Genomic DNA, 25,102 nt, shown 5'->3' with positions numbered 1-25,102 from the left:
TACCGTTACCAACCAAGGACATGGACATTTGTTAATGCTGCTTTATCCATTTTTGACTTTAAAAAATCAAGCATTTTATTATGCCTTTCAGATGCAGCTGTGTGGAGCCAGACAATCCCAGCAATGAAACTTTGCAATACTGGCAGTCCAAGAATGTGTCTGCATATGATATACCTTGGGGAAACCTAACTGTGATGGTAGGTGCACGATTGAAAGACATCCTGAGTACATTCAGTGTGTGCATGTGGAATGTGTGGTGGTGACAACTGCCAGTCTCTGATCTGTGCTTGCTTATTTTAAAGATCTAAAGAGAGACTTTGTCCATGCAAGTGTATAGATGTGAGCTTTTCTCTTTGCAATTAGAATCCTTTATAGAATATTGTAGTGACCAAAATCCTTTTGCTTAATGTAGCAAATCACACTAGGGTAAGCACATTGAATTAGAGGCAATTTGGTGAGTCAACTCCATAAGTTCAATTTATTCAAATGGATCTACTCTAATGGGAGCTTACTTTAGCATAATAAGTCCCAGTTAGACCAGGCCCACTTAAATCAATGAGACTAATGGAGAAGTTGACTCACTGGATATCCTCTGATACAGTGGACCTACTGTACTTTAGTGTGATTTACTACACTTATGACAGTGATTTGAGCTACTGTTTCTTTAGCTGCCTTGGGCACCTTTTCTTGGTGGGAAGACAGAAAATGAACTTGTAAATCATCCAAGGCAAAAAGCCTGCATGCACAGAGCTGTATTATCTTAGGTTCTTGTAACTTCAAATGACCCTGTGTAGGTGGGAAGTATGAGCAGATCACATAATCCTACCCCACGTGCATTTACCTGACCTCTGTAAAAGGCTTATAGTTATTGAAAATCAGTGTTATCTTGTTGATCCATGAATTCTAATTGGTGAAGAACTAAGAACAGCTATGGCATGTGTACTATGGAATATATTACTGGCTAAAGTTCAGTAGCCATTCTACTTAATAAATATTTGTTACTTATTGTCATTTGGACATATTTCAGCAACTGGTGGCAAAGCCAGTGTACGCTCCTGTGCAAACCTGCTGGTGTACCAATGCAGAATATTAATTAGATTCAGGTCTTCAGTGCTATATCAAAGAGCAACAGATTTGACCTAAATTGTACCAGATGGTAAATATGAAACTGTTGTGTAGAAAAAGCTCATAAAAGCTTAGGTCTTCTCTACAATTATTTCTCCAAATGCTCAAAATGTGGGAAGACTTAAAATAGAAAGGCTGTGAATATTTTTCTGTATCTCCCTCTGTTATTTCCAGCATTGTCACTGGTTGTGACCAAGCTAATGGAAAGTATTTTTTAGGAGAGTAGTACTTTAAACTTGAATTATCTACTGTTAAATGTTCTGTGTTTTTTTTTTAATGGACTCTCCATGGTTGCAACAATGTCTTTTGTATTTCCTGGACAAATAAGCATTTTCTCTGAAATGATCCTGGATTGGCATTCTCAGGATTCGACTACATATTACACGAAATGTGTGGCGTTTAGTTCATTTTTCTAGCACACATGTTGGGGATGCAGCATTATCTTTTCCCTCCAAAGCCACATTAAATAATAACCTTAGAATTGCTCTCTGGGGCCATAAGACTTTCAAAGAAAGGGTAATTGGGAAAGTTGCCATTTGTTTTCTGTGCCTTAAAAGTGGAGTCAGTTCTAGTCATGATAAGTGAGGCAAGACATTATGTCTGCCTTTCTTGTGTGTTGTGTTTACAATAATAACCTCCACTCAAGAGCTAAAATGAATATACTGTATAGGTATATGCTGTGCATTGAATCGAATGTAAACCTTGGCCCTTAGGTGGCATAAAAACTAGGGAAGACCTCTACGCGAGTCATAGAAGATTTTATTCGCAAACAGAACATTCCATGTGCACCCCATGGCATCTCCAAGAGGAGTGGCTATAAAGTCTTCTGTCTAAAGATGTACTGTAGACCAAGGATTGGCCACAGGTAGCTCACAGGTTCCCAAAGGCAGTCTCAAGTGCTCTGTCTTGCCCGGTGATCCTTGATCGCTTTCAGCCCGTGACGCCAGATACTGTGGACAAAGCGCTTGATCACTGTCGTGCCACCACCTCCTCCCTTGACCCTTGCCCGGCCTGACTAATCAAAGCAGCCAGGCCTACAACAACAGAATGGGCCACGGCAATAATTGATGGGTCTTTCCTTGAGGGCAGGGTTCCTCCTGCCCTCAAGGGGACACTCATTAGGCCCATAAGAAAGAAACCTAATTTGGCAGCAGACGAAATTGGCAATTACAGGCTCGTCACCAATGTTTCTTTCATTAGCAAAGTGGTGGAGAGGGTGGTGGCTGACCAGCTTCAGGCTCTTTTGGATGAAACAGATGCCCTCGATCCATTTCAATCAGGCTTCAGGCCGCGCCATGGTACAGAAACTGCATTGGTCGCCCTGTATGATGACCTGTTGAGGGAGGCTGACGGGGTAAAATATCTCTGTTGGTCCTTCTCGACATCTCGGCGGCCTTTAATACTGTCGACCACGGTATCCTCCTGGGGAGGCTCTCCGAGTTGGGAATTGGTGGCTTGGTGCTCGCCTGGCTCTGTTCCTTCTTGGAGGACCGTTCCCAGAGAGTACAGCTTAGGGAGAGTCTTTCGGCCCTGTGGAGTCTAAATTGTGGGGTTCCACAGAGGTCGATTATCTCCCCAATGCTGTTTAATATTTATATGAGGCCACTGGGTGGGGTCATCAGGGGGTGTGGAGCATCGTGTCATCAGTATGCTGATGACATCCAGCTCTACATCTCCTTTTCACCAACTGCAGGAGATGCCGTTCTGTCCCTTCAGCACTGCCTGGGGGCTGTACTTCAATGGATGCAGGAGAATGGGCTGAGGCTGAACCCGGACAAGACGGAGGTTGTGAGGGTGGGTGCCCCCACTATCACTGGCTTGGGTGACTCTTTCTCATTTGGGGAGGGTGACCCTTGCTGCAAAGAGCGGGGTTTGCAGCCTGGGGATCCATCTGGACCTGCCGCTCACCTTGGAGACTCAGGTGGCGGTGATCTGTATTGCCTTTTTCCATCTTTGGCGGATAGCCCGCCTGCGACCCTATCTCGATACGGGGGCGCTCACTACCTTGTTTCATGCGCTCGTAATCTCGAAATTAGACCACTGTAATGCGCTCTACATGGGGCCATCTTTGAAGTTGACGCGGAAACTCCAAATGGTGCAGAATGCAGCAGCCAGACTCCTTAGTGGAGTGAGAAAATACCACCATATTTCTCCTATTTTGGCCATGCTTCATTGGCTGCCCATTTGGTTCCGCGTTGACTTTAAAGTCTTGATGCTTACGTATAAAGCCCTAAATGGTTTAGGGCCTCGATACTTGGGGGAACACTTACTCCCAACAAGTTCTACCTGTGTCACTCGAGTGAGTCAGGAGCTGAGGCTGAGGAGCCTGATGCCGAGGGAGGCCTGGAAGGAAAAAACAAGGAACCGGGCCTTCTCAGCGGTGGCTCCTCGCCTCTGGAACAATCTGCCTCCAGAGATTCGCATGGCTCCCTCGCTGGGTACTTTAAAAAACCAATTAAAAATGTGGATGTTTAGGCAGGCCTTCCCTCCAGTTAATTCCTTATTCTCTCCCCGTCTTTCTCTATTGTGATTTATTTTTGTATGTTCTCCATCTTGTAGGATTGTCTAATTGTGTAATAATTTCTTTTTTATATATTTATTCACATATTTTGTGTTATAAGCCGCCTAGAGTAGTCGCAATGACCAGATAGGCAGATATAAATAGAATAAATAAATAAAGCACACCTGAAAACTCCCCTCACTATGTGTGTACATATATATGGAAACAAACCTTTGACCAAAATCCCTTTATTTCCTCTAGGGGGCACTGATGTCATTTTGCTATGATTTGAAGCTCCCTTAGTGTCCCATGACACTGAAGAATATATTACATTTTAAAAACAGGGCAGTTAGAAGGCGCAAGGGAGCTCTTTCTGTTTTCTGTAAGAAAGAAGTAGGAGTGGAGATGGTGGGAGTGGGTGGAGGTCTGGCTCTTCAGGGATGGATTCTAGGGCCCCATGCTGTCCTAAAGAGTTATTGTACAGGTAGACAGTACTGTATACTAAACCAGAGGGACTTGTTCCTCACTCTTTTGCTGCATCAGGACATAGTCTGTCTTGTCTGCTCCAGCATTCATGCAAGTGTCTCATGAACCAGCAGGCACCATAAGGTCTAGAAGAAGTTGGCCCACAGTCTATTGATGGACCAGGGCCTGCCTTCTGCTCATATCCTGTCTACTGTACAGCATCATTCTTTTGCCTGTTCCACAATTATTACCCTGAGACAGGAGGAGAGATTCTGTATTTTCCATAATTTTCCACCTGTGGCTACCATTTTGGAACAATCCTTGTAGCTTGTGTAAATATAGCATTTCACAGGAAGCAGATAGTATCCAGCCCAAGCTCAGGATAGACAGTCACTTACATCAGCTTCTACTCCAGTCTTCGCAGTAATACTGGGTGCCGGAGCTGTTCTACTCGCAAACAAAAAAATCTGCATTGATGCTAGTGCAGTCTTTCGAGACAGGTTCTCCCATAACTGGGTTCATTTTCCATTTACAACTGAAGGAGGCCAGAAAATCTTGAACAAGAGCTTTGGCCTTCTCTGTGGTGGCACCATCTCTTTGGAATTGCCTCCCAGTGGGGGTACATCTGGCCCCCTCTATTCCTAGTTTCAAAGGCTTCTCAAAAGAGAAGTATCTTCAGCAGCTCTTTTGAGTTTTCCTCCAGTGCTCCAATGCCTTTAGGGTTCTGCCAATTTTTCAGGCATTTTATTCATTGTTCTATATGCCAAGAATACTGTTGTGCATTAATAAGGTGGTATATAAGTTTTGTCAATCAATCAATCAATCAATCAATCAATCAATCAATCAATCAATCAATGTGTTTATGTTACATTCATATGTTCGGGACACTTTTTTCAGTAGGGAAGTTCCTGGGAGGAATGTAGCGAGCCAGTAGTAGATGGATCTCAGCTGCAGCAACTTCTAACACATCAAAATTTGCCTTGGAGATTATAAAAGTAGCTTTAGTTACTCGCACAGGTTGATGATTATTGTAAGTAGAAAATGTTGCCATGACATTTATGTGGATTGATGATGATTTTGATTTATAAGTAGGTCAGAAACACATTTCCAGTTTTGTTTGTTTTGGGTTTTTTTTTTTTTTAAGTATCAGGAATGATTTGTAACTTCTGCTGACTATGTCACTGCATTAATATATTTTTTTTCTCACTGGTAATCTCAGTGATTTGGATTTAATCATTCAAGGGTTTGATTGCACAGTATGGGTATGCAGCTGTTATTTATAACATGAAGGTGTTTTTGTGTTTTTAGAGAAGCCTTTAACTGTTAGCTTGCTCAGATGGACATAAAATTAGACAATGAGAGGTCTTTGATAAACCTGTGATTATGTGGCCAAAATCTTATTACTTAGGTGTGCAGATGTAAGTCGAATTGTTTAAATCTCAGTGTTAATATCATCACTAGTTAAGGAGTCACTGCTTGTATTCCTTGTCAAATGCCAGTCAGGTGACTTGTCCCACCACGAGGAATACAAGCTGTGCCTCCTTAACTAGTGGCATTTCACCACAGAGCCTGGTACCATGGCACTTATGCCAGTTTAGTTGGTATTCTGGCCCATATGTTTTTGTTTTACTTATATATTCATGATTTGTTTGCTCTTTTGTGATGTGTCATGAGCATAATGCCTACTTCTTAGCTATAAAATCCTACGACCACAACACATCATTACTAACAACTTGCATTTCTCCACCCCCCCACGCCCTTCCTTTAGTGCTATATCTTACTTAGCATTGCATGTGATAGGACTGGATACTGTGTTTGAAGCATAAAAACAACACCTGCGGAAGACTTATAGCCAGCTAGGCACTTCATCTTAATGTTAAAATTTATTGACACTGGCCCAAGATTAGAAGGACTGTCCCTACATATGTATCAAGATCATTGCAGGGAAACTAAAGCCTAGATGTCCAGAAGACCAGCTTGGAAGTACTGATTCTCCTGGCCTTTAGTCTAGGTAAAGGAGAAGGTTCCCCTTGACAATTAAGTCCAGTTGTGTCTGACTCTAGGGGCTGGTGCTCTTCCATGTTTGTAAGGTGAAGAGCCAGCATTTGTCCATAGACACTTTCCGTGGTCACGTGGCTAGCATGACTAGACACGGAACACTCTTACCTTCCCACCAAGATGGTACCTGTTTATCTACTTGTATTTGGATGTTTTTGTACTGCTATGTTCACAGGAGCTGGGACAAGCAACGGGATTGCTCACCCCACCTTTCGGATTCAAACTGCCGACCTTTCAATTGACAGCCCAGTGGTTCAGCGGTTTAACCCACAGCACCACCTGTGTTTCTTTTAGTCAGCATACCTACCTATAAATCATATATTCATCTGAAGAAGGGAATAGAAGTGCCTAAGTTTAAAGGCACCCATGCCTTTGTGGACTGGGGTGCTATACACCCTCCTTCACTCCCTCCCTTCCTCTTGGTCTCTCTGTGCATTGCACACACGTGTGTATTGATGTATGTACATTTAGTCAGAATCTATTTTTAAACGGTCTTTTAAGACGTTTATTGAAAATAGTTTAGTATACTTTACCCTCAGTGTGGATTGCCAGATCATTGCCAGATCCCAGTGCACTGGTTGAAGTTCCAGGAGATTGCTAGGATTCACCAGGTCTCCAGGTGAGGAAACAAACCTCAGGACAAGCAGCATTGGGGACGGGGGAGGGGAGATAGTTTGTTGTGCATGAGGTGTTTTTGTTTTGTTTTGTTTTTTGCATCCTGTACATTCATCCATTCCCCTTCCCAGTTTGCATGAAGGCTTACTGGCTCAGTGCACAGATGTTTGCATGTGTTGTGTTTACTTCCCTTCTACCCCTTGCCTGCTTCATTTCTCTGACATCACAAAGGTCTGACTCTGTGACATCGAAAGGATTCTCACCCAAACATCACAAGGGTCTGCCCTGGCCAGAAGTTTTGGTCCTAAAATCTCAGGGAAACAGACACTGTTGATCTAACAGCCTACATACATATAATATGTTTCTGTGCATTTAGGGTGGGGAGCGACATCCAGTTTTCTCTTGGAATGCTGCAACGTCTGCCATTTAAAAACATCTTTCCAAGAAGCACAGGTGGCTACACTGGGAAGACGGACACATACACACAAAATGTAGTGTCTATGTAGAATGCAGTGCATGCTGTATTTATATAGAATGCTAGATTTTTTTTTTTAAAAAAAAGCACTCTCAGTACAATTATCCTCCTTTTTGTTTCAAATGCAAACAATTTTATAGTGTCTGTTGCCACCTTGTGGCCAGAAAGCTGCTTATCCACATTGCAGAACCAGAAGTAATCCTTTAAAGTGTTCAGGGCAGGAATTATACATTTCAGATGCAGTAACCCATAGTAATCTTTTTAATGTATGTGTGGTCTGAAAACAACACTGCTTTAATGCGATTCTACTACTGGGAGACTTCCTTAAAGCACTTGGGCTGGGGCAAAGGTTGCCGATTTGCCATGCAGGGAAGAAGCAGCTGCTGGAGCTGCCAGGCAGCAATTTTCTGAGCTTTTCTCAGCTCAGAGGCAATTCCAGTTGCATTTTTGCTGTATGTGGAGCTCTGAGTGCAGTGCAGTCAGTATCTGGCAAGTCACCCAGCACAGGCAGGCCAAGTGACAAAAACCCTGGTGTGGTTTAAGAATGACATCAATCCACACTTTTTGAAGCCACATGACGGCCATATGTAGGTACCTTAATTGCTGCAAATTCACTTTGATTCTTCGCATATGCATTTTTGTGGCTCTCGACTGGTCACCTCCAACTTGGTGCTCTCCAGATGTGCTGGCTGAGGGATTCTGGAGCTGCCGTTCAGGAAACAGATTGTGGGAAGCTGTCCCAGACATTTTCTGTAATGTAGGATATGAGGTGTGCCATCCAAATAGGTGCTTAGAACGAATTGAAAGAAAGTGGTTTTACATTTTGACTGAATCTCACCCAAGAATTCCCACGTAAGGCCAGCAGTTTTTGTGTAAGTAAATATGCTAGCTCATTTAAAACTTATTTCTTAACCACTTACCTCCAGAATCTCCAGTTTAATGCAAATCAGATAAAAAACTGTTATAGGAATAAAGGGTGTCATGGCACAACATGGTAAGGTAATAACCCTGCTAACATTCATAAGCAGCATGTTGGTGCCTGCCGTTTGATCTCTCCTGCTTCCAGTAAAAGTAGCTAAACCAATCATGGAGTTTTGCTGCCTGGTTTGTGCATCACATCACATTAACCAGAGTATAGCTGCCGTCCAGTTTGATTCTGTCCCACCTGGATTGTTTTGAGGTTATTTGTGCATGATGTCTCTAATTTTTTGAGGGAGGCTAAATAATCCAAAAACTGAGGAGCAGTCCAGCAGGGTGCATCATCACAATGCTTATTTATGGATCCTTGGTTACAGTGTCATGCATTATTTTACCAGTAAAATTCAGGATGTTCAGAACCAAGTCACAATGAAGTGCCATTAGCAAAGTGTCGTTTTGAAAGAAAAAAAACATCATTAAGTTGTTACGTGTTGTGTCCGAACTGAGTGTTCCCGATAGCTTTTATTGTGCCTGAATGCCATCTTTGTGTGTCTAAGAGTAAGAGCCTAAATATATGTGCTCAAGAACATCTGAGGAGTTTCAGAATTTAACTGAGCCCTTGCTGTAATTCTGAGCTGATGCATTCAAGATGGCAAGGTGAGCGACTGGCAAGTCAATGTTTTTGTAAATTGCATTGATTTAATGAGTCTACTTTAGTTGGGGCTACTAATTGTATTCAAGCCCTACATATGGGGACTTCCTGTAATATTCATCACATGGTCATGTTCACTGGCTAGCATGAGTGAATCCCAGTAACCCTTTCTTTCTGTCTTGTTAAACCATTGCGGAGCAGCTGAAAAGGAGTGATGACTCAGTGCTCTTGTTCTTCACCCACCTTTTCTTTTGTCCTCCTTCATGAAAACATCCTGGTTTGATTCAGCCATGGTTAGCCAGGGAACTTTGGCTTAATGTCTGTTTAGAAATTAGGATCTTAAGCCATTTAAATTTTAAGGTTCTGGCTAATTTGTGATGTAATAGTTATCTAGAAGTTAATTAACCCAGAATTTGAATACTTAGCAAAAGAAGAGACATGGGAAGGGCTAATAGAGAACATGTGATGTTACCATTCTTCTTGGGTTGCTAAAATGTGGTTTAGGAGGTCAGGTCATCAAGTCATTTGGGAAACATAAAATTGTGCAAATACACTTTGCTTGTGCAAGCTTCCTCAAGTATTTGGGGTCAGAATATTATATATTGATGGATGATGAAAAAATGGCTTCATTATTTCCAGTCAATTACTGTGCTCAAGCTAGAGCCACACCAAAACTCAACTGAATTTAAAATGTGATGAAATAACAAAGTGGGGAAAATCATAAGTGTTCATACAGACAATATAAACATTAAAAATGTTGTAGGAAAAATTATTTTTAAAGCAAAAGCAATGGAGCAGTTACTGTGTGGCTATCATAAAAAGGTAATGGTGACATAATTGTGAAATATAAAAGCTAGTTGCATTACCTATGAAGCCATAGCAGATGGCAACTGGAATTTCAAAGCATGACTATTAAGCATTAAACTTTAGCTCGATCTGGCACTCTCTGCAGTCCAGCTGATCTAAGCACTCAGAATGCCCAGCTGTAACAGTCATGGCTGTATAACACCCAGTGAAGAGTTTAGCATTGGTCCAAAGAGTCCAGAGAGTGTTTAAAATATGTTCTAGGGTAAAAACATGTTCTAGGCAAACATTTGAGAAATGTTTAAAATTGAAAGCCTGTTATAGAATTCAGCAGTAAGACTAAATTCATAAGAAAAATGGATTTTCTTTTAAATGAGTAAGGATACTCAAAGCATTAGGAAAAACATACTGTTAGGAGATAGAAAAAGAAGATTTAGCTCACAATATTCAGAGAGAAAAAATGCCTGTCTCTCTATCATGAGAAAAGGTAGCAGACCCAGGGCCTTGAAACAGAGCAGAACAAGATCACCAAGATCTGGTACAGTAATTAAAGCCAAGTAGAAATTTCTGCCAAAATGTTTTGGTCTATCCATTTAAAGTTCTATAGGAAAACCAAGACAAAATTACTGTGTCCTCTTTAAGACTCACAGCTGAGTGTAAGCTTTTTTAATTGGAGTGTATTTTTCAAACTTCCATATTGAAATTTAAGAGTCTCACATTTAGATACCCTAGCTTTCATCTTTGATATGTTGTTTAAAAGCCCACCTCTTCCGGGTGCTGTAAATCTACTGTCCTGTCTTTAATGAAACAGTGATCATAAGAACAACCTGGAGCAGCTTATCAGAAAAATAAACAGTGAGATCCATGTGACTTGGCAAGTCATTACACCAAGATAAACTAAAATAAATTAAGATAAACATCTATTTTAAGACCTTGTGTATTTTGTGGCTTGTAGTGAGTGACCTATAAAACATCTAAAGACTATAAAATTGATTGTGTAAGGACAACTCAAAACATTTAAAGAAGCAGTCAGATGTAGAAATTATATATATATTGAGTTTTGTTTTTTAAGTATCATGGATTACCTTCCAGTAGGCATCCTTCAGTCTCGAGAGACTATGGTAACGTGCTCTGTATGGAAGACTTGGAACAGCGTCTAGTGTGGCTGATAAGGCCAATTCGAGAGTGATAATCCCTTCTACACTGAGAACAAATACAATCTGTCCCCTGTCCAGCTCCCTGATTTAGCTGCTTTCGGGACTGCCTCTTTGCCTCCGGCTGCTGGACAAGGGTCTCTCCAAAATGGGAGAGGCCATGATGCACCGTCTGCCTCCAGGCTGGAATGCTCTGATGTCAAGGTTTCCCATGTGTTGAGGTCCGTTCCTAAGGCCTTCAGATCCCCCTTAGGTCGGAAGTGCTTTGCCAGACCACCTTCTGGTGGCACTTTGGGAGTGTAAAGCTTGCATGAGACTGAATAATGGCAGGACATGTAGTCCCATCAGCCGTACATGCTTTGGATGATCATAGCTGCAAGGACGTAGGCCCCAGACAGCCTACAGTCCTACTCAGGTGGGCAGCATGGCTGCGCTGGAGGGGAAGAGGAGGAGGCCCACAGCAAATAAGATAGGTGCTGGGGGGCATGGAGGGGTGTGTGGGGTGTAAAAATGAAAGGACCAGAACATAAAAATATGGAAAATTTTAAGACAGTGAATGAAGCACATCCTCCCCAAAATAACCCCAAATGAAAGAAAGTGAAAAGTTTCACCATGCAGACCCCTAGGTGGAGTTAGGCCATGTACTAATTGAATATGAGTTGTATGCTGGGATGATTTACACATGTAACAACGTATGAGTTATTAAAAATCAAGAATTGTAAAAGTATGGGGAGGGTAAACCCCATATCAGAGATCTTGGGATAAAATTTAATTTACATACTGGGTAAGATAGCTGTTGCCAGATTAAAAGTATTATCTAGTGGTTGGAAGTGAATATTGTCCTCAGTAATTAATACGAATTAATATACCACATAAAGAGAGGGGAAGTAGTCACCTTCTTTCTTTCCAACACACCATAAAACTTTTTTTTTTACTTCCCCCAGGAGCACTTTGTTTTGTTAACAAAACTGGCCTGCAACTGCTGTCTTGGTCACTGGTGATTTTAGCTTACCGTATATAGTAGCTGTGAATGAAGCAGAGTCCTTGTGTAGCAAGATTTTCTAAGAGCCTCCATATGTTTGATACTTTACTTTTTCAAACAAGAATGTAATGTATACATTAAATTGATAAATTAAACATTACTGCAGATTTCTCAAGTCAGTACTGTACACTGGGAATAATATGGCTTGATAATTGTTTTAAACTTTTTTTAGCATTGAAGGCACTTCTTAACTTTGGAACAGGTCCAATTTTTTCAGTAAATAAACACTTCAAAAGTTAGTCAGGGAAACCAAAAAACATGCTTTGTGATGTTAATGCTTCAGTAAAAAAAGCAAAAAGCCATGAATGATCTCTTAAGCCTAAAACATTCAGGAAGCTTTTAATGCTTTTCTACTTGAGTATTTAATCCTTCTGGGGAATTAAGTCACTGGAAGTATTTGTGGTCTCGTTTTTTGTTTAACATTTTGCTAGACTCCATATGGTATAATGTAATGTTCTGTATTAGTCTTTATTTTCAAAATTGAAACCTTTTGTTGAAACGTAGATCATGCCAGATATCAGATAGAATTGCCTCATTGAGAAGATAGAATGAAGAAAAGGTGAATCTGAAGAACATTATTTCACCAGGATTATGATACAGTCCTTCAATCAATATCCAGAATCATTTTGAATTATTTTTAAGTACCAGGCTTTTGCTGCATAGATATATCAAATATACACGGTTTTGTTTGGGTTAAAAATCTGTGCATTAGGTCAAGCTTAAATGAGATGGAAAAATCTGTCCATTAGCTTTTGATAGTGACCACAGACACTAGGGGCCCCCACCCATAGGATTTCCATCTTGTCCAGGTTCAGCCTCAGTCTGTTGTTCCTCATCCATCCCAGCACCGCATCCAGACAGCGTTCAAGGGACGGGACAGCATCCACTGCAGAAGGGTGGAAGGAGAGATAGAGCTGAGTGTTATCCGCATATTAGTGACATGAAGCTCCAAAACTCCTGATGACCTCCCCCAGCGGCCTCATATAGATATTAAATAGTATCTAATGAGGAAGTGGTGGCCCTGCAGCAATCAAAGACCTTGCCAACTTCAATTGATGTCATGGACTGAAATTGTTAAAATTCCCGGGCAAGGAGATGTGCTGGACATCTCGGGTCGAGCCACTCATATCTAGGTCCTGGTGGATGGCCTCCACTTGTTGTTTAAAGAAGGCCACAAATTGGTCACAGGAGATGCTACTGGGAGGCTTGTCACTGTGACCAATTCCGGATAAAACAATTGCAAAATTTGTGGTGGACCTTCACTTATCCGGCGAGCGAAGTAGGATTTTCTTATAGCCTTCACTTTGGCTAAATAAATATTTGACGCCATTTTAGTGGCATTTAAGTTAGCTACCATCGGGGCCTGTCTCCAAATGCCCTCTTGCCTCTTATTATGCTTCATTCCCCCACAGCTGTTGGTTATACCAGGCAGAGAGTGGAAGGGGTGTTTAGGAGCGATCCTGAGACTACATGAGCTGAGGAGGGTAGTTGAGGACAGGACATTTTGCAGATTGCTCTTCCATAGGGTCGCCATAAGTTAGAGGTGAATCGATGGCACATAACAATAACAAATGGGACACATTTTAAAAATGCACTGTATTCACTATATTTTAAAGTGTACGTGTGAAACATCTTATGTGTGCAGATTTTTAAATGTAATGTGTGGAGGGTTCTTCAGTGTCAACATTTGTATAACTTGAATGAAAGTTGTTTCAGGTCTTGAATAGAAATGGAATGTACGATCCAGGCTTTTGTTTCTCTGTGATCATTTATAACAATATAAAAGGTGCCTTTACTTTCCATGTTAGGAATGTCACAAATGGCATGGGACATTTGTAGGACGAGCCTGTGGACATCATGGTCCTTACGTCCCAGATGTTCTCTTCTGGTCAGTCATCTTATTCTTTTCTACAGTTACACTATCGTCCACGCTGAAGCAGTTCAAGACCAGTCGATATTTTCCTACCAAGGTAACTTGCTTTTTTTTTTTTGAGACTTTAACAAATACCACTGTACTGCAACCATAGGGACGTGTTTCTGCCTCTAAAGATGTCAGTAATGAAACTTTCTTTGGATTATAGGGTACAGATTTGTACCTGTAATGTTCTCTTTTTAGAACAGCATTTAACATGACAGTAACATGTTGATATTTGAGAATGGAAAAGAAGGAGGGGGAGCGACGGTGTATTTTATTTGTCTTCCTTGTTTATATAAGAACAAGGAGTAATTGGCAGGAACACATGAAGCATAGTCAGCTCAATTTAGGTAGAAATATAAATGTGCATCACAGGCTTTAATGAGGGCTCATGGGGATTCAAAGGTCTTAAATAGAATCCCACTGAATAAGAAGTGTTCCAGAGTTTCTTGATCTGAAGTGAGAAAAGTCCAGATGCTTCTCTGAACTGTGGAGCAGAGCTCTCAGAGATGATGACTGCTTCATGGTGAGGTGACCACTAGAGATCACTCTGTATGCCGTTCTTGAAAAGTAGCATTGTGACAGTTCAATTCTTAAACCAGAGGCACTATTTTCAAGTACTTCAAAACAGTAACAGCATCCTAAAGCTTGGAGTAGTCAGTTCCCCAGGTATGTATGTGTTCCTAGAACCATGCACAACCGTTCATTTTTTGCTACCACCTCTGAAATTCAGAAGCAATGGTAGCACATCTGTATCATACTACAGAAGGCTGGAGCCCTACAGCAGTGGTTCTTAACCTTGGGTTACTCAGGTGTTTTTGAACTGCAACTCCCAGAAACCCCACCCAGCACAGCTGGTGGTGAAGGCTTCTGGGAGTTGCAGTCCAAAAACACCTGAGTAACCCAAGGTTAAGAACCATTGGCCTACAGGATTGCAGGACAGGAAATTTACTTCCTTTCCTGAAGTAACATAGAAGAAAGAATAGGGAGAAAATTGTCATATTGGCCAGAGGCAGTAAAGATTGCAGAACAAGGATGGGTCTATATGTGGCCCATCCTTGTCCTAAATTATCCAGCCCTTTGCTGTTAATTTTAACAGAGCAGTTGACTGTCACCATGCAAAACAACACTATTGTCTGTGAAGATTCTCAGTCATCCAGGTGAGGTTATCTGGAAGCTGAGTCATGGCAACTGGACTTCTTTCTTATTAGATTGAAATGTTTCGCTATTCATCCAAGTGGCTATTGAGACCGGGGGGGGGGGATGGGTGAAGTGAAACCAATGTGGAGGATATATCAGGGGTCTCCTACCAACTCTCCTCAGATTGAAGAAGCTACTTGGATGAATAGCAAAACGTTTCAGCCTAATAAGAAACATGATTGTCCAGCTTAACTTACTTTACAAATGTGGTTTCTGAGAAGTGCCATTAATACCTTTCATTCATTAATTATGATTAATTAATTTCTTGCCTTCCCTAAATTAGTGCTTTAAATGTGTGTGTGCGTTTGTGCGCACGTCCGTGCGTGTGCATGCATACCAAAGAAGTCACACCCTCTGTAATAATTAAACTTACTTATTGGCCAGAACTTTCTTCTTTGTGCCAGTGTAACACAAATGGCATGACTTTAGGAAGCAAATGGCTTCAAGATAAGAAATTACCTTAGACATTATTGGTTGCCTACTGAGTTGTTGTGACCCACCATGGAACTAATGATGTCTGCAGTAATTGCAGACGTAAGTGCTCTTATGTCTGATTAAGGGAATTTGTCTACGAAAGCTCACATTAAAAAAATATCTAAAAGTTTTTAAGATCCCTTGTTTTTGTCTTTTTAATTTTTATTTTGTTTTCACCTATAATTTTTGCACAGATTAATACAGCTACCCTTTCTCCAGCTGCAGCAGTTTCTTAACTTGAGGCAATTTGCTTTCAAAAATTACACCACTTGTTTAGATATGCAAAAGGATTAAAGCCATTATGTGTAGTTTCCATGGAATGTATGAAATTAAGATATTTCTTTCTTCCTTCTCTTGTTTGAAATGGGGCTCCATGAACTAGCACACAGTTGCTTAATTAGAGCAGAAGAGCTGACAGAAAATAGGTGCAAGAACAGTGAGCACTGTTCTCCTAGTGCTCCTGCATATAGATCTTTCTTCACTGGGAATTTTATTATTATTATTATTATTATTATTATTATTATTATTATTATTATTATTATTATTATTATTATTATTATTATTATTATTATTATTATTATTATTAGTAGTAGTAGTAGTAGTAGTAGTAGTAGTGTTGTTGTTGTTGTTGTTGTTGTTGTTGTTGTTGATGTTATTATTATTATTATTATTATTATTATTATTATTATTATTATTATTATTATTATTATTATTATTTATTAAAGGATTCACTGGCGCTGACAATTCGCTTAATGTATCCCCAGGTTCGGTCTGTAGTGAGTGACTTCGCGGTCTTTCTGACCATCATGTGCATGGTTTTGATAGACTATGCCATTGGGATTCCATCACCAAAGCTTCAGGTTCCAAGTACTTTCAAGGTAATTCCTTATCCAGCTGCATATCACACTTTGCTAAGAAAGAAAAGTAAGACATTTGCTGGAACAACTGTTCTAAAGGATCTACACACAATCCTTTCTGAAGTGGATTGAAATATTGTTAATCTGAATGCATACGTTGTTCAAAACATTTTTTAAAAAAACACCAGAGAAGATACAGAGCAAGGTGTTCCTGAAAGGCAATATGGGAGGGTCTAAGGAGATTTGATCAGTTTAATTAAGTGCATTCCCAGTTGCATTCTTGCCCCATTTCCAGTGATTTCCATGTTGGACCTCCATGGTTTTGTTTTGTTTTGGTTTGGTTTTTTGCAGCACTAATGGGGGAGGGGTAGATATTGTTCTCCCCTTCCCCCCCCCCCCAAAAAAAGTGTTTTGTCAGCCTAATCTAGCATGGCCAGTAGTCAGGGATGCTGGGAAGAGCTGCATGATTCTTCATCCCAGCCAGGGGGCATAGAAGAAGCCTCCCCAAAGAGTTCAGAAAGCATTGTGAGTACATTCGGGCATCCCCTGGGCAAACTCATGCAGCCGGCTAGTCCTTCACTTCCAGAAGCATTGCGCTGGAACCACACCAAACCCACCCACGCCATGGACATGGGCCCCCTGGATGATGGCTGAAGTCAAGGAAATGTTTCTGCACACATCTCAGGCTCTGACCACTTCTGATCCAAAATAATCGCCTTATCTTGATGTCTTCTTTCGTTTTATTTATTTTGACTGTATTCCCTGTGAGTTAATGATTTAGAATTGTGCAACATTCTGATACAAATAAAGAAAGACCCCTGCCATACACGTTTGATTCCAGAGGGGCTCGCTCACTTACAAAGTGTGATTGTAGATATTGGAATTTTCGTTCCCCTTTGGCAATTCGATGTTTGCACTCATGCTTTTAGTGTCCTCCCTGACACAGCATCTCTCTGATATCATTGCACAATGCTGGGCAGAGCTGACAACATACAATACTTTGTATGTGCTTTGACTTTGAATTTTTTCCTTTTTAAAATTGGAGAGGGAATATTGGCTGAGTTGTTTATCCTGCAGGTGACTGCAGAGGTTCCATAAAGATACCACAAACACTCTGAAATTTGCTCCTGTTTTCTTAGCCCACCAGAAATGATCGTGGCTGGTTTATCACACCCGTGGGTCCTAATCCTTGGTGGACAGTCCTGGCTGCTGTGATTCCAGCTCTTCTTTGCACTATTCTGATATTTATGGATCAGCAGATTACAGCTGTTATTATAAACAGAAAGGAGCATAAATTAAAGGTAAGTTAACACCACAGTGGTGGTTTTAATCTGTCTGGCTATTACTGTTCTTCGAAAATGTAACTGTGCAACACAGCATCTCTGTCTCTCTTCCTTCCCCCCTCTCTCTCTCTCTCTCTCTCTCTCTGTGTGTGCGTGTGTGTGCGTGTGCGCGCCTGTGTGCGCGCGCATGCGCGCGTATATGTATGGGAAAGACTGGAATATGATATTTGAATGATAGAGCATTTTAACCAATAAGAATCTGTGTGGCATTAACCAATACAAACTGGGAAGTTAACTGTCAGATATATAAAGCAAGTGGTCGGTCAGGTTGTATTATGAATGCTATTTCAGCTTCCTGATCACACAGCAGCTTCTCAAGTACTTTGAATGTTTCTTTCTCTGTGGGTCTTGTTTGTTTGTTTTTGGCCTAGTGCTCAGCGGGCCTCAGGCCATCTACACCTATGTCCAAAGAAGACAACACACTGTTTTGGGGGGGGGAAGAAAAGGCCACAATGGTCACAGCGGCAGCCCCTGGCCCAGCACTGAGAATCCCCCCGATGCCCCCCCCGTTGACCCAGTCAGCAGATGCTGAAGGTTCTACCAGGAGTGGCAGTCCTCTGGAGACCACATGGACATATGCCGCTCCATGACTCCCTGCCACCTGAGAGCAGGGTCATACCAACAGGCCCCGGAGCTAGGCTAGACCACAGCCCTGCCCCGAATCCTCATTCAGAATCACTTAGCAACCTGGGCCAGCAGGCTTCTTCTTGCTGCCTTCTCATACTGTCTGGATCCGGCCCCAGTGCCCCAAATCACTGGGTATCACTCAGTTTCTACCAGAGAACTGCAGCAGCAGCCCATCTGCTTTTGCCATGCTGATACCGCTTAGCCAAATCTCTTGCCCTCCAATCTGACAAGGGAACCCCATCTGAATGGAAAAGATACAGTATGTCCATTTAAATGAAATATTTGGTTGCTTAATCCAGCCACCACTCCACACCGGCAGTCACTCTGGTCACCTTTTGTCTTATGAGATCCACCTTCCGTGGATACCTGGCCCCATGCCCCACTTGTCTTCAAGGTCTGACCATGTAATCTGAATGGTGGGTTTCCTCACCAATCCGCTTTCTGTACTATGTATTAGTAATTCATATTCAATTATCATTTTTATTTTTCATTTCATGCTGGGGTCTGATAGAGCTCTATCCCCCATTGCCATGCTTCCTTCCTTTCTCCCATATCCATTTCCTCAAGCTTAGGTGCCAATGAGAGGGAAGCTTAAATCCACTCACTGCTGAAAAGTGACCTCTTCGCCCACCCTTTCTAACTTTGAGAGACTTAGCAGGTTTAAAGGTTGGTGATGAAAAAGAAGCATAGATTGTGCAGCCTGTTAGGCATCAGCTGCTTGAACTGGCTACGAGGAAGGTGTGCCTTGTCCCTTGGTTCAACCTGTCTCTGTATCTCTGATCTGGTTCCTGATAGCTGTGTGCCTCTGTTAGATAAAGGTTAAGGTTCCCCTTGACATATAGTCCAGCTGTGTCCGACTCTAGGGCACGGTGCTCATCCCCGTTTCCAAGCTGTAGAGCCAGCGTTTGTCCGTAGACAGTTTCTGTGGTCACGTGGCCAGCACGACTAGACACGGAATGCCGTTACCTTCCCATCGTGGTGGTATCTATTTATCTGCTCGCATTTTTACATGCTTTTGAACTGCTAGGTTGGCAGGAGCTAGGACAAGAGACGGGAGCTCACTCTGTCGCGTGGATTCGATCTTACCACTGCTGGTCTTCTGACTTTGCAGCACAGAGGCCTCTGCAGTTTAACCCACAGCGCCACCACGTGCCTCTGTTACTAGAGTGCTAATGAACAAGTGACTCCAGAAAAGGGTGGCATCTGATGTAAGACCAGTGCATACATTTCTGCACATGCTCTGTCCACTCTAGATAGCATGCCAGCCATCCAGTTCCCCTGCAGACAACAACTGGGTACCCAGGACAGCTCTAATTGTGCCAGGGTGGAGAAGCTGTAGCCCTTTAGATTACTGCTGGACTGTCAGCTTGCATTGTGAAAGGTGGTCCAGTCCAATAATACACTGGAGTCACCCCATTTCTAATGTTCTAACTACACATTTAGTGTACTGTTGAATGTTTTAAGCTTGCTTTGTTTTGTTTTGAAATGTTGCCATCTTGTCTAAGAACTTGGTTACAAGGTGGAATCAACAACATCTTTCTTTCTTGTTTGTTTGTTTAGGCTGCATTTCTCCCGATAAAGGGACTCAAGGCAATTTACAGTATTTACATTTTGATGCCTTTAAAATAAATGCTAAAAGCATTTTTCAATAAAATATACAAAATTTAAAAGGATAATTAAAAAGTACATAATACAAGGCAACACTCCTTTGCAAGAGCAGTCAGTTGGCTTATGGCTGATATTTAATTATACCCCATCAAATATGTTTGAGTTAAGAAATGTCTTAACCTAGCTATGACATGATGAGAATGCCAGCACCTGGCAGGTCTTCCAGGGGAAAGCATTCCATAAGCCACAAACTCACTCGTTACCACCCTTCACAGCTTTCTCTAAATAAATAAGGTTGACAAGGCTAGTGATCCAGCAAGGTTCCTGAGGGGTATAGAATGATTATAAACAGGGGTATCTTGTGAACTGAGCAATAGCAGCAGCTTACTTCCAAATTTCCCCTCCCTTGGTCATGGGTTGCCTATTATAATTAAAACATCTTCACTAGAGATGGGCACGAACCAGTTCATCCCAGTTTGTAAACATGGCATCGCAGGTGCTGATGCTCCCTTCCCCTGCCTTCACCCACCAAGCCCAGTGTGGTAGCTTCTGGCACCTCCTCCATTGATCTTCCAGTCCCAACAACAGCTCAGGCTTTTCTGCCCCTCCCCTCTTGGACAAAAGGTGAGGGGTGGGCAGAGACACCTGTGGTCTTGCTTGTGACTGGCAGATCGGCCGAGGAGGTGGGAAAAGCAAGCAAGCTGGGCTTGGTGAGTGGCTGAATTGGCTGAAGAGGCAGATGAGGGGGGCCTTTATGAACTGGGATAAACTGGTTCGTGCCTATATCTAACCTTCACTGAAACAAAGAGCAGCTGTCAAGCCAGGGAACTTTGGTTGCTCATTGGAGTTCACACAGCTGCAAGGTGTTTGTGGATTGTTGAGTTGCGTTGGTTTGTTTAAAATACAAGAGGAATGAAAGCACAAATCCAGCCACTTAAATTACATAGCAAATGAAAGAGGGAGACAAATTAACCTGCAATGAAGGTATCAATGAATCTTTCACTTGCTTCTCATTTATCACATACAGTGTTAGACTAGTTGCTAATTAGAGATGTCTGCTGTTCAAATGTTTATCCAGGATGAAGGCAGGTATCACCTTTTATCTTGTTACTAATGTTTACTTTTGGCTTTCTTTCTGCAGAAGGGCTGTGGATATCACCTGGACTTGATGATGGTGGCCATCATGCTTGGGGTGTGCTCCCTTATGGGTCTGCCATGGTTTGTGGCTGCCACCGTTCTCTCCATTTCTCATGTGAACAGCTTAAAGCTGGAGTCCGAATGTTCTGCTCCAGGAGAACAGCCCAAATTTCTTGGCATCCGCGAGCAACGTGTCACAGGACTCATGATATTTGTCCTTATGGGGTCATCTGTGTTTTTGACCAGAATTCTCAAGGTAGGTTCAGGATCTGGGAGGAGAAGGCCTAAGTGTGCTATGTCCTTATAGGTTTACTCTCACTGAGACTCATGGATGAATTATAGCCTAGTGTGTTTAAACTCAAAAAGAGGTTTGGCCATGATCTGTCAAGCTTTTTCTTCATATTTAACCAGAAATCATATAAACCAGAACATATCATGAGAAAACAAGACTCAGTGAAAAAGTCAATAATTCTAGGAATAAGTGGAAGGAAATTTGAAAAAAAGGAAGACCTAATATGAGGTAGATTAACAAAATAAAGTCTGAGCAAGGCTGTAAACAATAACATCATTTGCAGATCGTTAGTTAATGGGGTCACTGTATGTTGGAAGCAATAGCCAGCATATCTGCAACTGCATTGAAAACCTACTTCCTTTCTGATTCAGAGGTTCCTGCCATTCAAGTATGCAATTTCTTACACCCACTGTAGCAGTCAGGCCCTTAAAATCATTACCTGCAATTTGTGGTAAAGTTTGCTGAATGAAAAAATAAATTGCAACACAATATGGCAGCTGCAAATTTTCTGAAATTGTTTGTAATTTGTTTGATGTTTTCTCATATTTTGATTTGCCCATCAAGTCCCACCTGCTGGTGGAAGGACCTAATCACATAGAGTTCATGGAGTAGTAATTAGCTTCTAAGTATAGATAAGGAATCCAGTGGGCATCTCCCCATTGTTCTGTGCAGAGAGCATCTCTTGAATCACCCACACATCTGCCTCTGGAAACAGACAGAGCCCCACTTCCACCTCCACTTGAAGAGATGGAAAGGGGCAAGCCTAGGACCAGTGGGCATGGTCAGCCTGTGAATTCTTCTCTGCGTGTGTTCTGTCACCTTGGATTTGATAATGAAAACGTGATCTATATTTTATTTCCCAATCTTAAGGGTTTCACACCTGCAACTGTATGATGCAGAACACATGGTTGGGTTTCGGATGGGCTCAGTGGTCCCCAACCTTGGGCCTCCAGATGTTCTTGGACTTCAACTCCCAGAAATCCTGGCCAGCAGAGGTGGTGGTGAAGGCTTCTGGGAGTTGCAGTCCAAGAACATCTGGAGGCCCAAGGTTGGGGACCACAGGGCTAAGTGAACTGGCTGGACAGCTCAGTGAGTTAGGTGCCTTGCTGCAGGCGCCGAGGCTGGGAATTCTGTTCCCCTCTGTGTCTTGTAGGAGAAGATCCAGCCTATATAGTCTTGGGCAAGCTATACATTCCCAAGAGGAGATTGTGCCCTAGGAAAAAAAATGGTAAAAATTCAGAGTACTCTATACCTAGGAGACCCTGAGAGGGATTGCTATAAGTTGGAATGGAGTTCATGGCCCATCTTTAATGTGCTTCATGAGACATAATTACTTTTTCTGGGTTCAGAAGAAATGCTGATGTTCAGAGAAGTGGGCTAGCTATAACAGGATATGCGCCACTCCTGTTGATTAGAGGTAGGGAAGTTAAGGGGGACATCCACCCCGATAGCTGAACTGAGATCTAGTCTCTTCTTTTCTGTTTCCCTCTTTGCAGTTTATTCCCATGCCCGTGCTTTATGGCGTATTTCTGTATATGGGTGCCTCTTCTCTAAAAGGAATTCAGGTAAAGTAGTGTGAGTGTGTTGGATGTTTCTTTCCCTGTGACTGTGGTCACTCTTTCCACCTCATTGTTGCTTGCATTCTACATGACAATGTAAAAGGCATATCAAAGATGAAAGGGAGGCATTCTTTGACTGCGCGGGGGGGGGGGGGAATGGGACTGGGGTTTTTTTTGAGCACTTCATTTTATAGATCTACATGTGATTTGCAGTTAGTTCTGTGTTTACTCTCTCTCCCCCTCCCCCTCATCTCCTTGCAATCTGATATTCTTACAGCTACTGTCTATGCTAGACACTTATCTGTAGCAGAGAATGAAAAGTGACACTTTGCATTGGCTATAATTTCCCTATAGATACGAGTGATGACAGCCAATCTACAGTTCAGTTTTCAGTGCCCTTTTTTTGGGAATAATTGTACTTTTTAAAGTTTCATTGAAAGATGTCTAGAGAAGAGATTGCCAGTCTGTGCAACGCACAGGGCTCCAGGAGGCCAGAGATGTTGCACACCTGGCCATTTCAGTTCTTTTCTGCATGCTGCTGCTGCCGTTGCAGAAGGATGCAAGGGGAGCCATGCCACGACATTATGTTTTTCTGGGGCACAAAGCATGGCTTTGCTCGTGTGTCCTGTTTCCCACTGAAACCATGAGAAAAGAGGATTGCTAGGTGGAGGCTGAGGTTAAAACCTTTTTCTCTCTTCCTATAGATCCGAATCAGGGCGTTGGATGCCTGCTCACATACACACACACATATACACACACATGCATCATCATTCACCACCTGTGGCTCTCAGGGCCATAAAGGTTTCCATCCCTTCTTTAGAACAAAAACTGTGCCATCATTTCACTCCTGCAAAAAAAATTGAATGATGGGCTTTTCTTTTGACAGCTTTTTGACAGAATCAAGTTATTCTGGATGCCTGCCAAGCACCAGCCGGACTTTATCTACCTGAGACATGTTCCTCTCCGGAAAGTCCATCTCTTCACAGTAATCCAGCTGAGCTGCCTCGTGCTTCTGTGGGTGATCAAGGCTTCGAGAGCTGCCATTGTGTTTCCAATGATGGTAGGGGTCCACTTCCTGTAGCCAAGAAGGCTGCCCTTCTTAACTCGTACTAGGAGAGCCAAATGGAGAAGCTTCTTAGCCAAATTTATGCTAGATTTGAAAGATAACTGCGAAGGGGGAAAGCGTTGTTCTTCTGGATGCACATCACATTGTTCTTTTATTATTGAACTCAGTATTCAAGAGGTTTCTTTGGTACTCTCCCCTCCAGGGACTGACCAGCCCCTGACTTTGTAACCTCTGTGAGGCAAAGACATGTATCCCAGGAGCCCTTATTTTCTTAATTGGGGTTTTGGTGACCTAACCTTCTCTCACTCAAGACTCTTTCTCCCATAATTGTTGCAAGGAGTGCCTTAGCACAGCATGAGACAGATCCATGTAGCAGTTGTGACATGTGACTCACAACGAGTCACATCCTTAATCACATGGAGAGTGTTGATGCCAGATTTACTTGCCTTCCATGTCTTCCCTGTGGTGGTTATAACATTAAAGAATTGACCTATAACATGTATACAAGCCATTGTGCTAAAATGTAATATAAGGATTTACCATGCTGAACCCATCCTTGCTTTTATACACATATCTGGAGGTACAGGCGTGTGTTAACTTCAGTGGTGGGACACAAGTGTGGTACCTGTGAATTCTTTTAAAAAAAAAACAAAAGATTAGGGCTGTGGAATTTGTCTGACCAGTCAAGAACATCTTACTGTATTATGAATATTCTGACTAGGTCTTGGCATTGGTGTTTGTCAGAAAACTCATGGACTTATTTTTCACCAAACGCGAGCTAAGCTGGCTGGATGATTTGATGCCTGAGAGCAAGAAAAAGAAACTTGAAGACGCTGAAAAAGAGGTAGGCTTCGTTTGCCCATCTGTTTCTTCCTTCTTTCCTTGCTTCCTGTCTTCATCAGCAAAACGGACATCTTAGTTGTTTGTTTGGCGCAACCTTCAACAGTTTTCTGAACATTGCTTAGAAAGATTCACATAGCCAATCTAAGTGGTGGTTCTATAAGGGCATGTTTCTAATCCATTCAGGCAGACTCCACTAAGCAGGGTGGTTTCCCACCCCCACTTTATCCCTCCAGGCAGCAAAGGGCAGTTTTATCACCAAACCAAAGTCAATTCATTTTTTTCTCCATCACAATGCCCGTTTTAATTTAAATGCATCACCTATGCTCCCAATTCCAAATCTGCATGACTAGAAGGGCCATGTGTTTAGCCTGTT

At 42.1% G+C, this 25,102-nt stretch overlaps 1 protein-coding gene across 20 annotated transcripts in view; it reads left to right on the top strand.

The window, feature by feature from the left end:
* Nucleotides 1–25,102, top strand: part of SLC4A10 (solute carrier family 4 member 10) — a 233,026-nt gene that overhangs the window by 196,440 nt on the left and 11,484 nt on the right. For all 20 annotated transcript variants that reach the window (XM_072982321.2, XM_078394833.1, XM_072982301.2 and 17 more), the window contains 8 exons: nt 92–197; nt 13,617–13,778; nt 16,162–16,275; nt 17,394–17,555; nt 20,974–21,225; nt 22,758–22,826; nt 23,707–23,880; nt 24,608–24,730. In XM_072982321.2, the coding sequence (XP_072838422.1) occupies nt 92–197; nt 13,617–13,778; nt 16,162–16,275; nt 17,394–17,555; nt 20,974–21,225; nt 22,758–22,826; nt 23,707–23,880; nt 24,608–24,730 (1,162 nt within the window). The remainder of the gene's footprint in view (nt 1–91; nt 198–13,616; nt 13,779–16,161; nt 16,276–17,393; nt 17,556–20,973; nt 21,226–22,757; nt 22,827–23,706; nt 23,881–24,607; nt 24,731–25,102) is intronic.

The sequence above is a fragment of the Pogona vitticeps genome, chromosome 1, assembly GCF_051106095.1.
Source record: "Pogona vitticeps strain Pit_001003342236 chromosome 1, PviZW2.1, whole genome shotgun sequence".
Taxonomy (NCBI): domain Eukaryota; kingdom Metazoa; phylum Chordata; class Lepidosauria; order Squamata; family Agamidae; genus Pogona; species Pogona vitticeps.
Note: the sequence above shows the minus strand (reverse complement) of the source record. Positions and strands in the feature narration are given on the sequence as shown.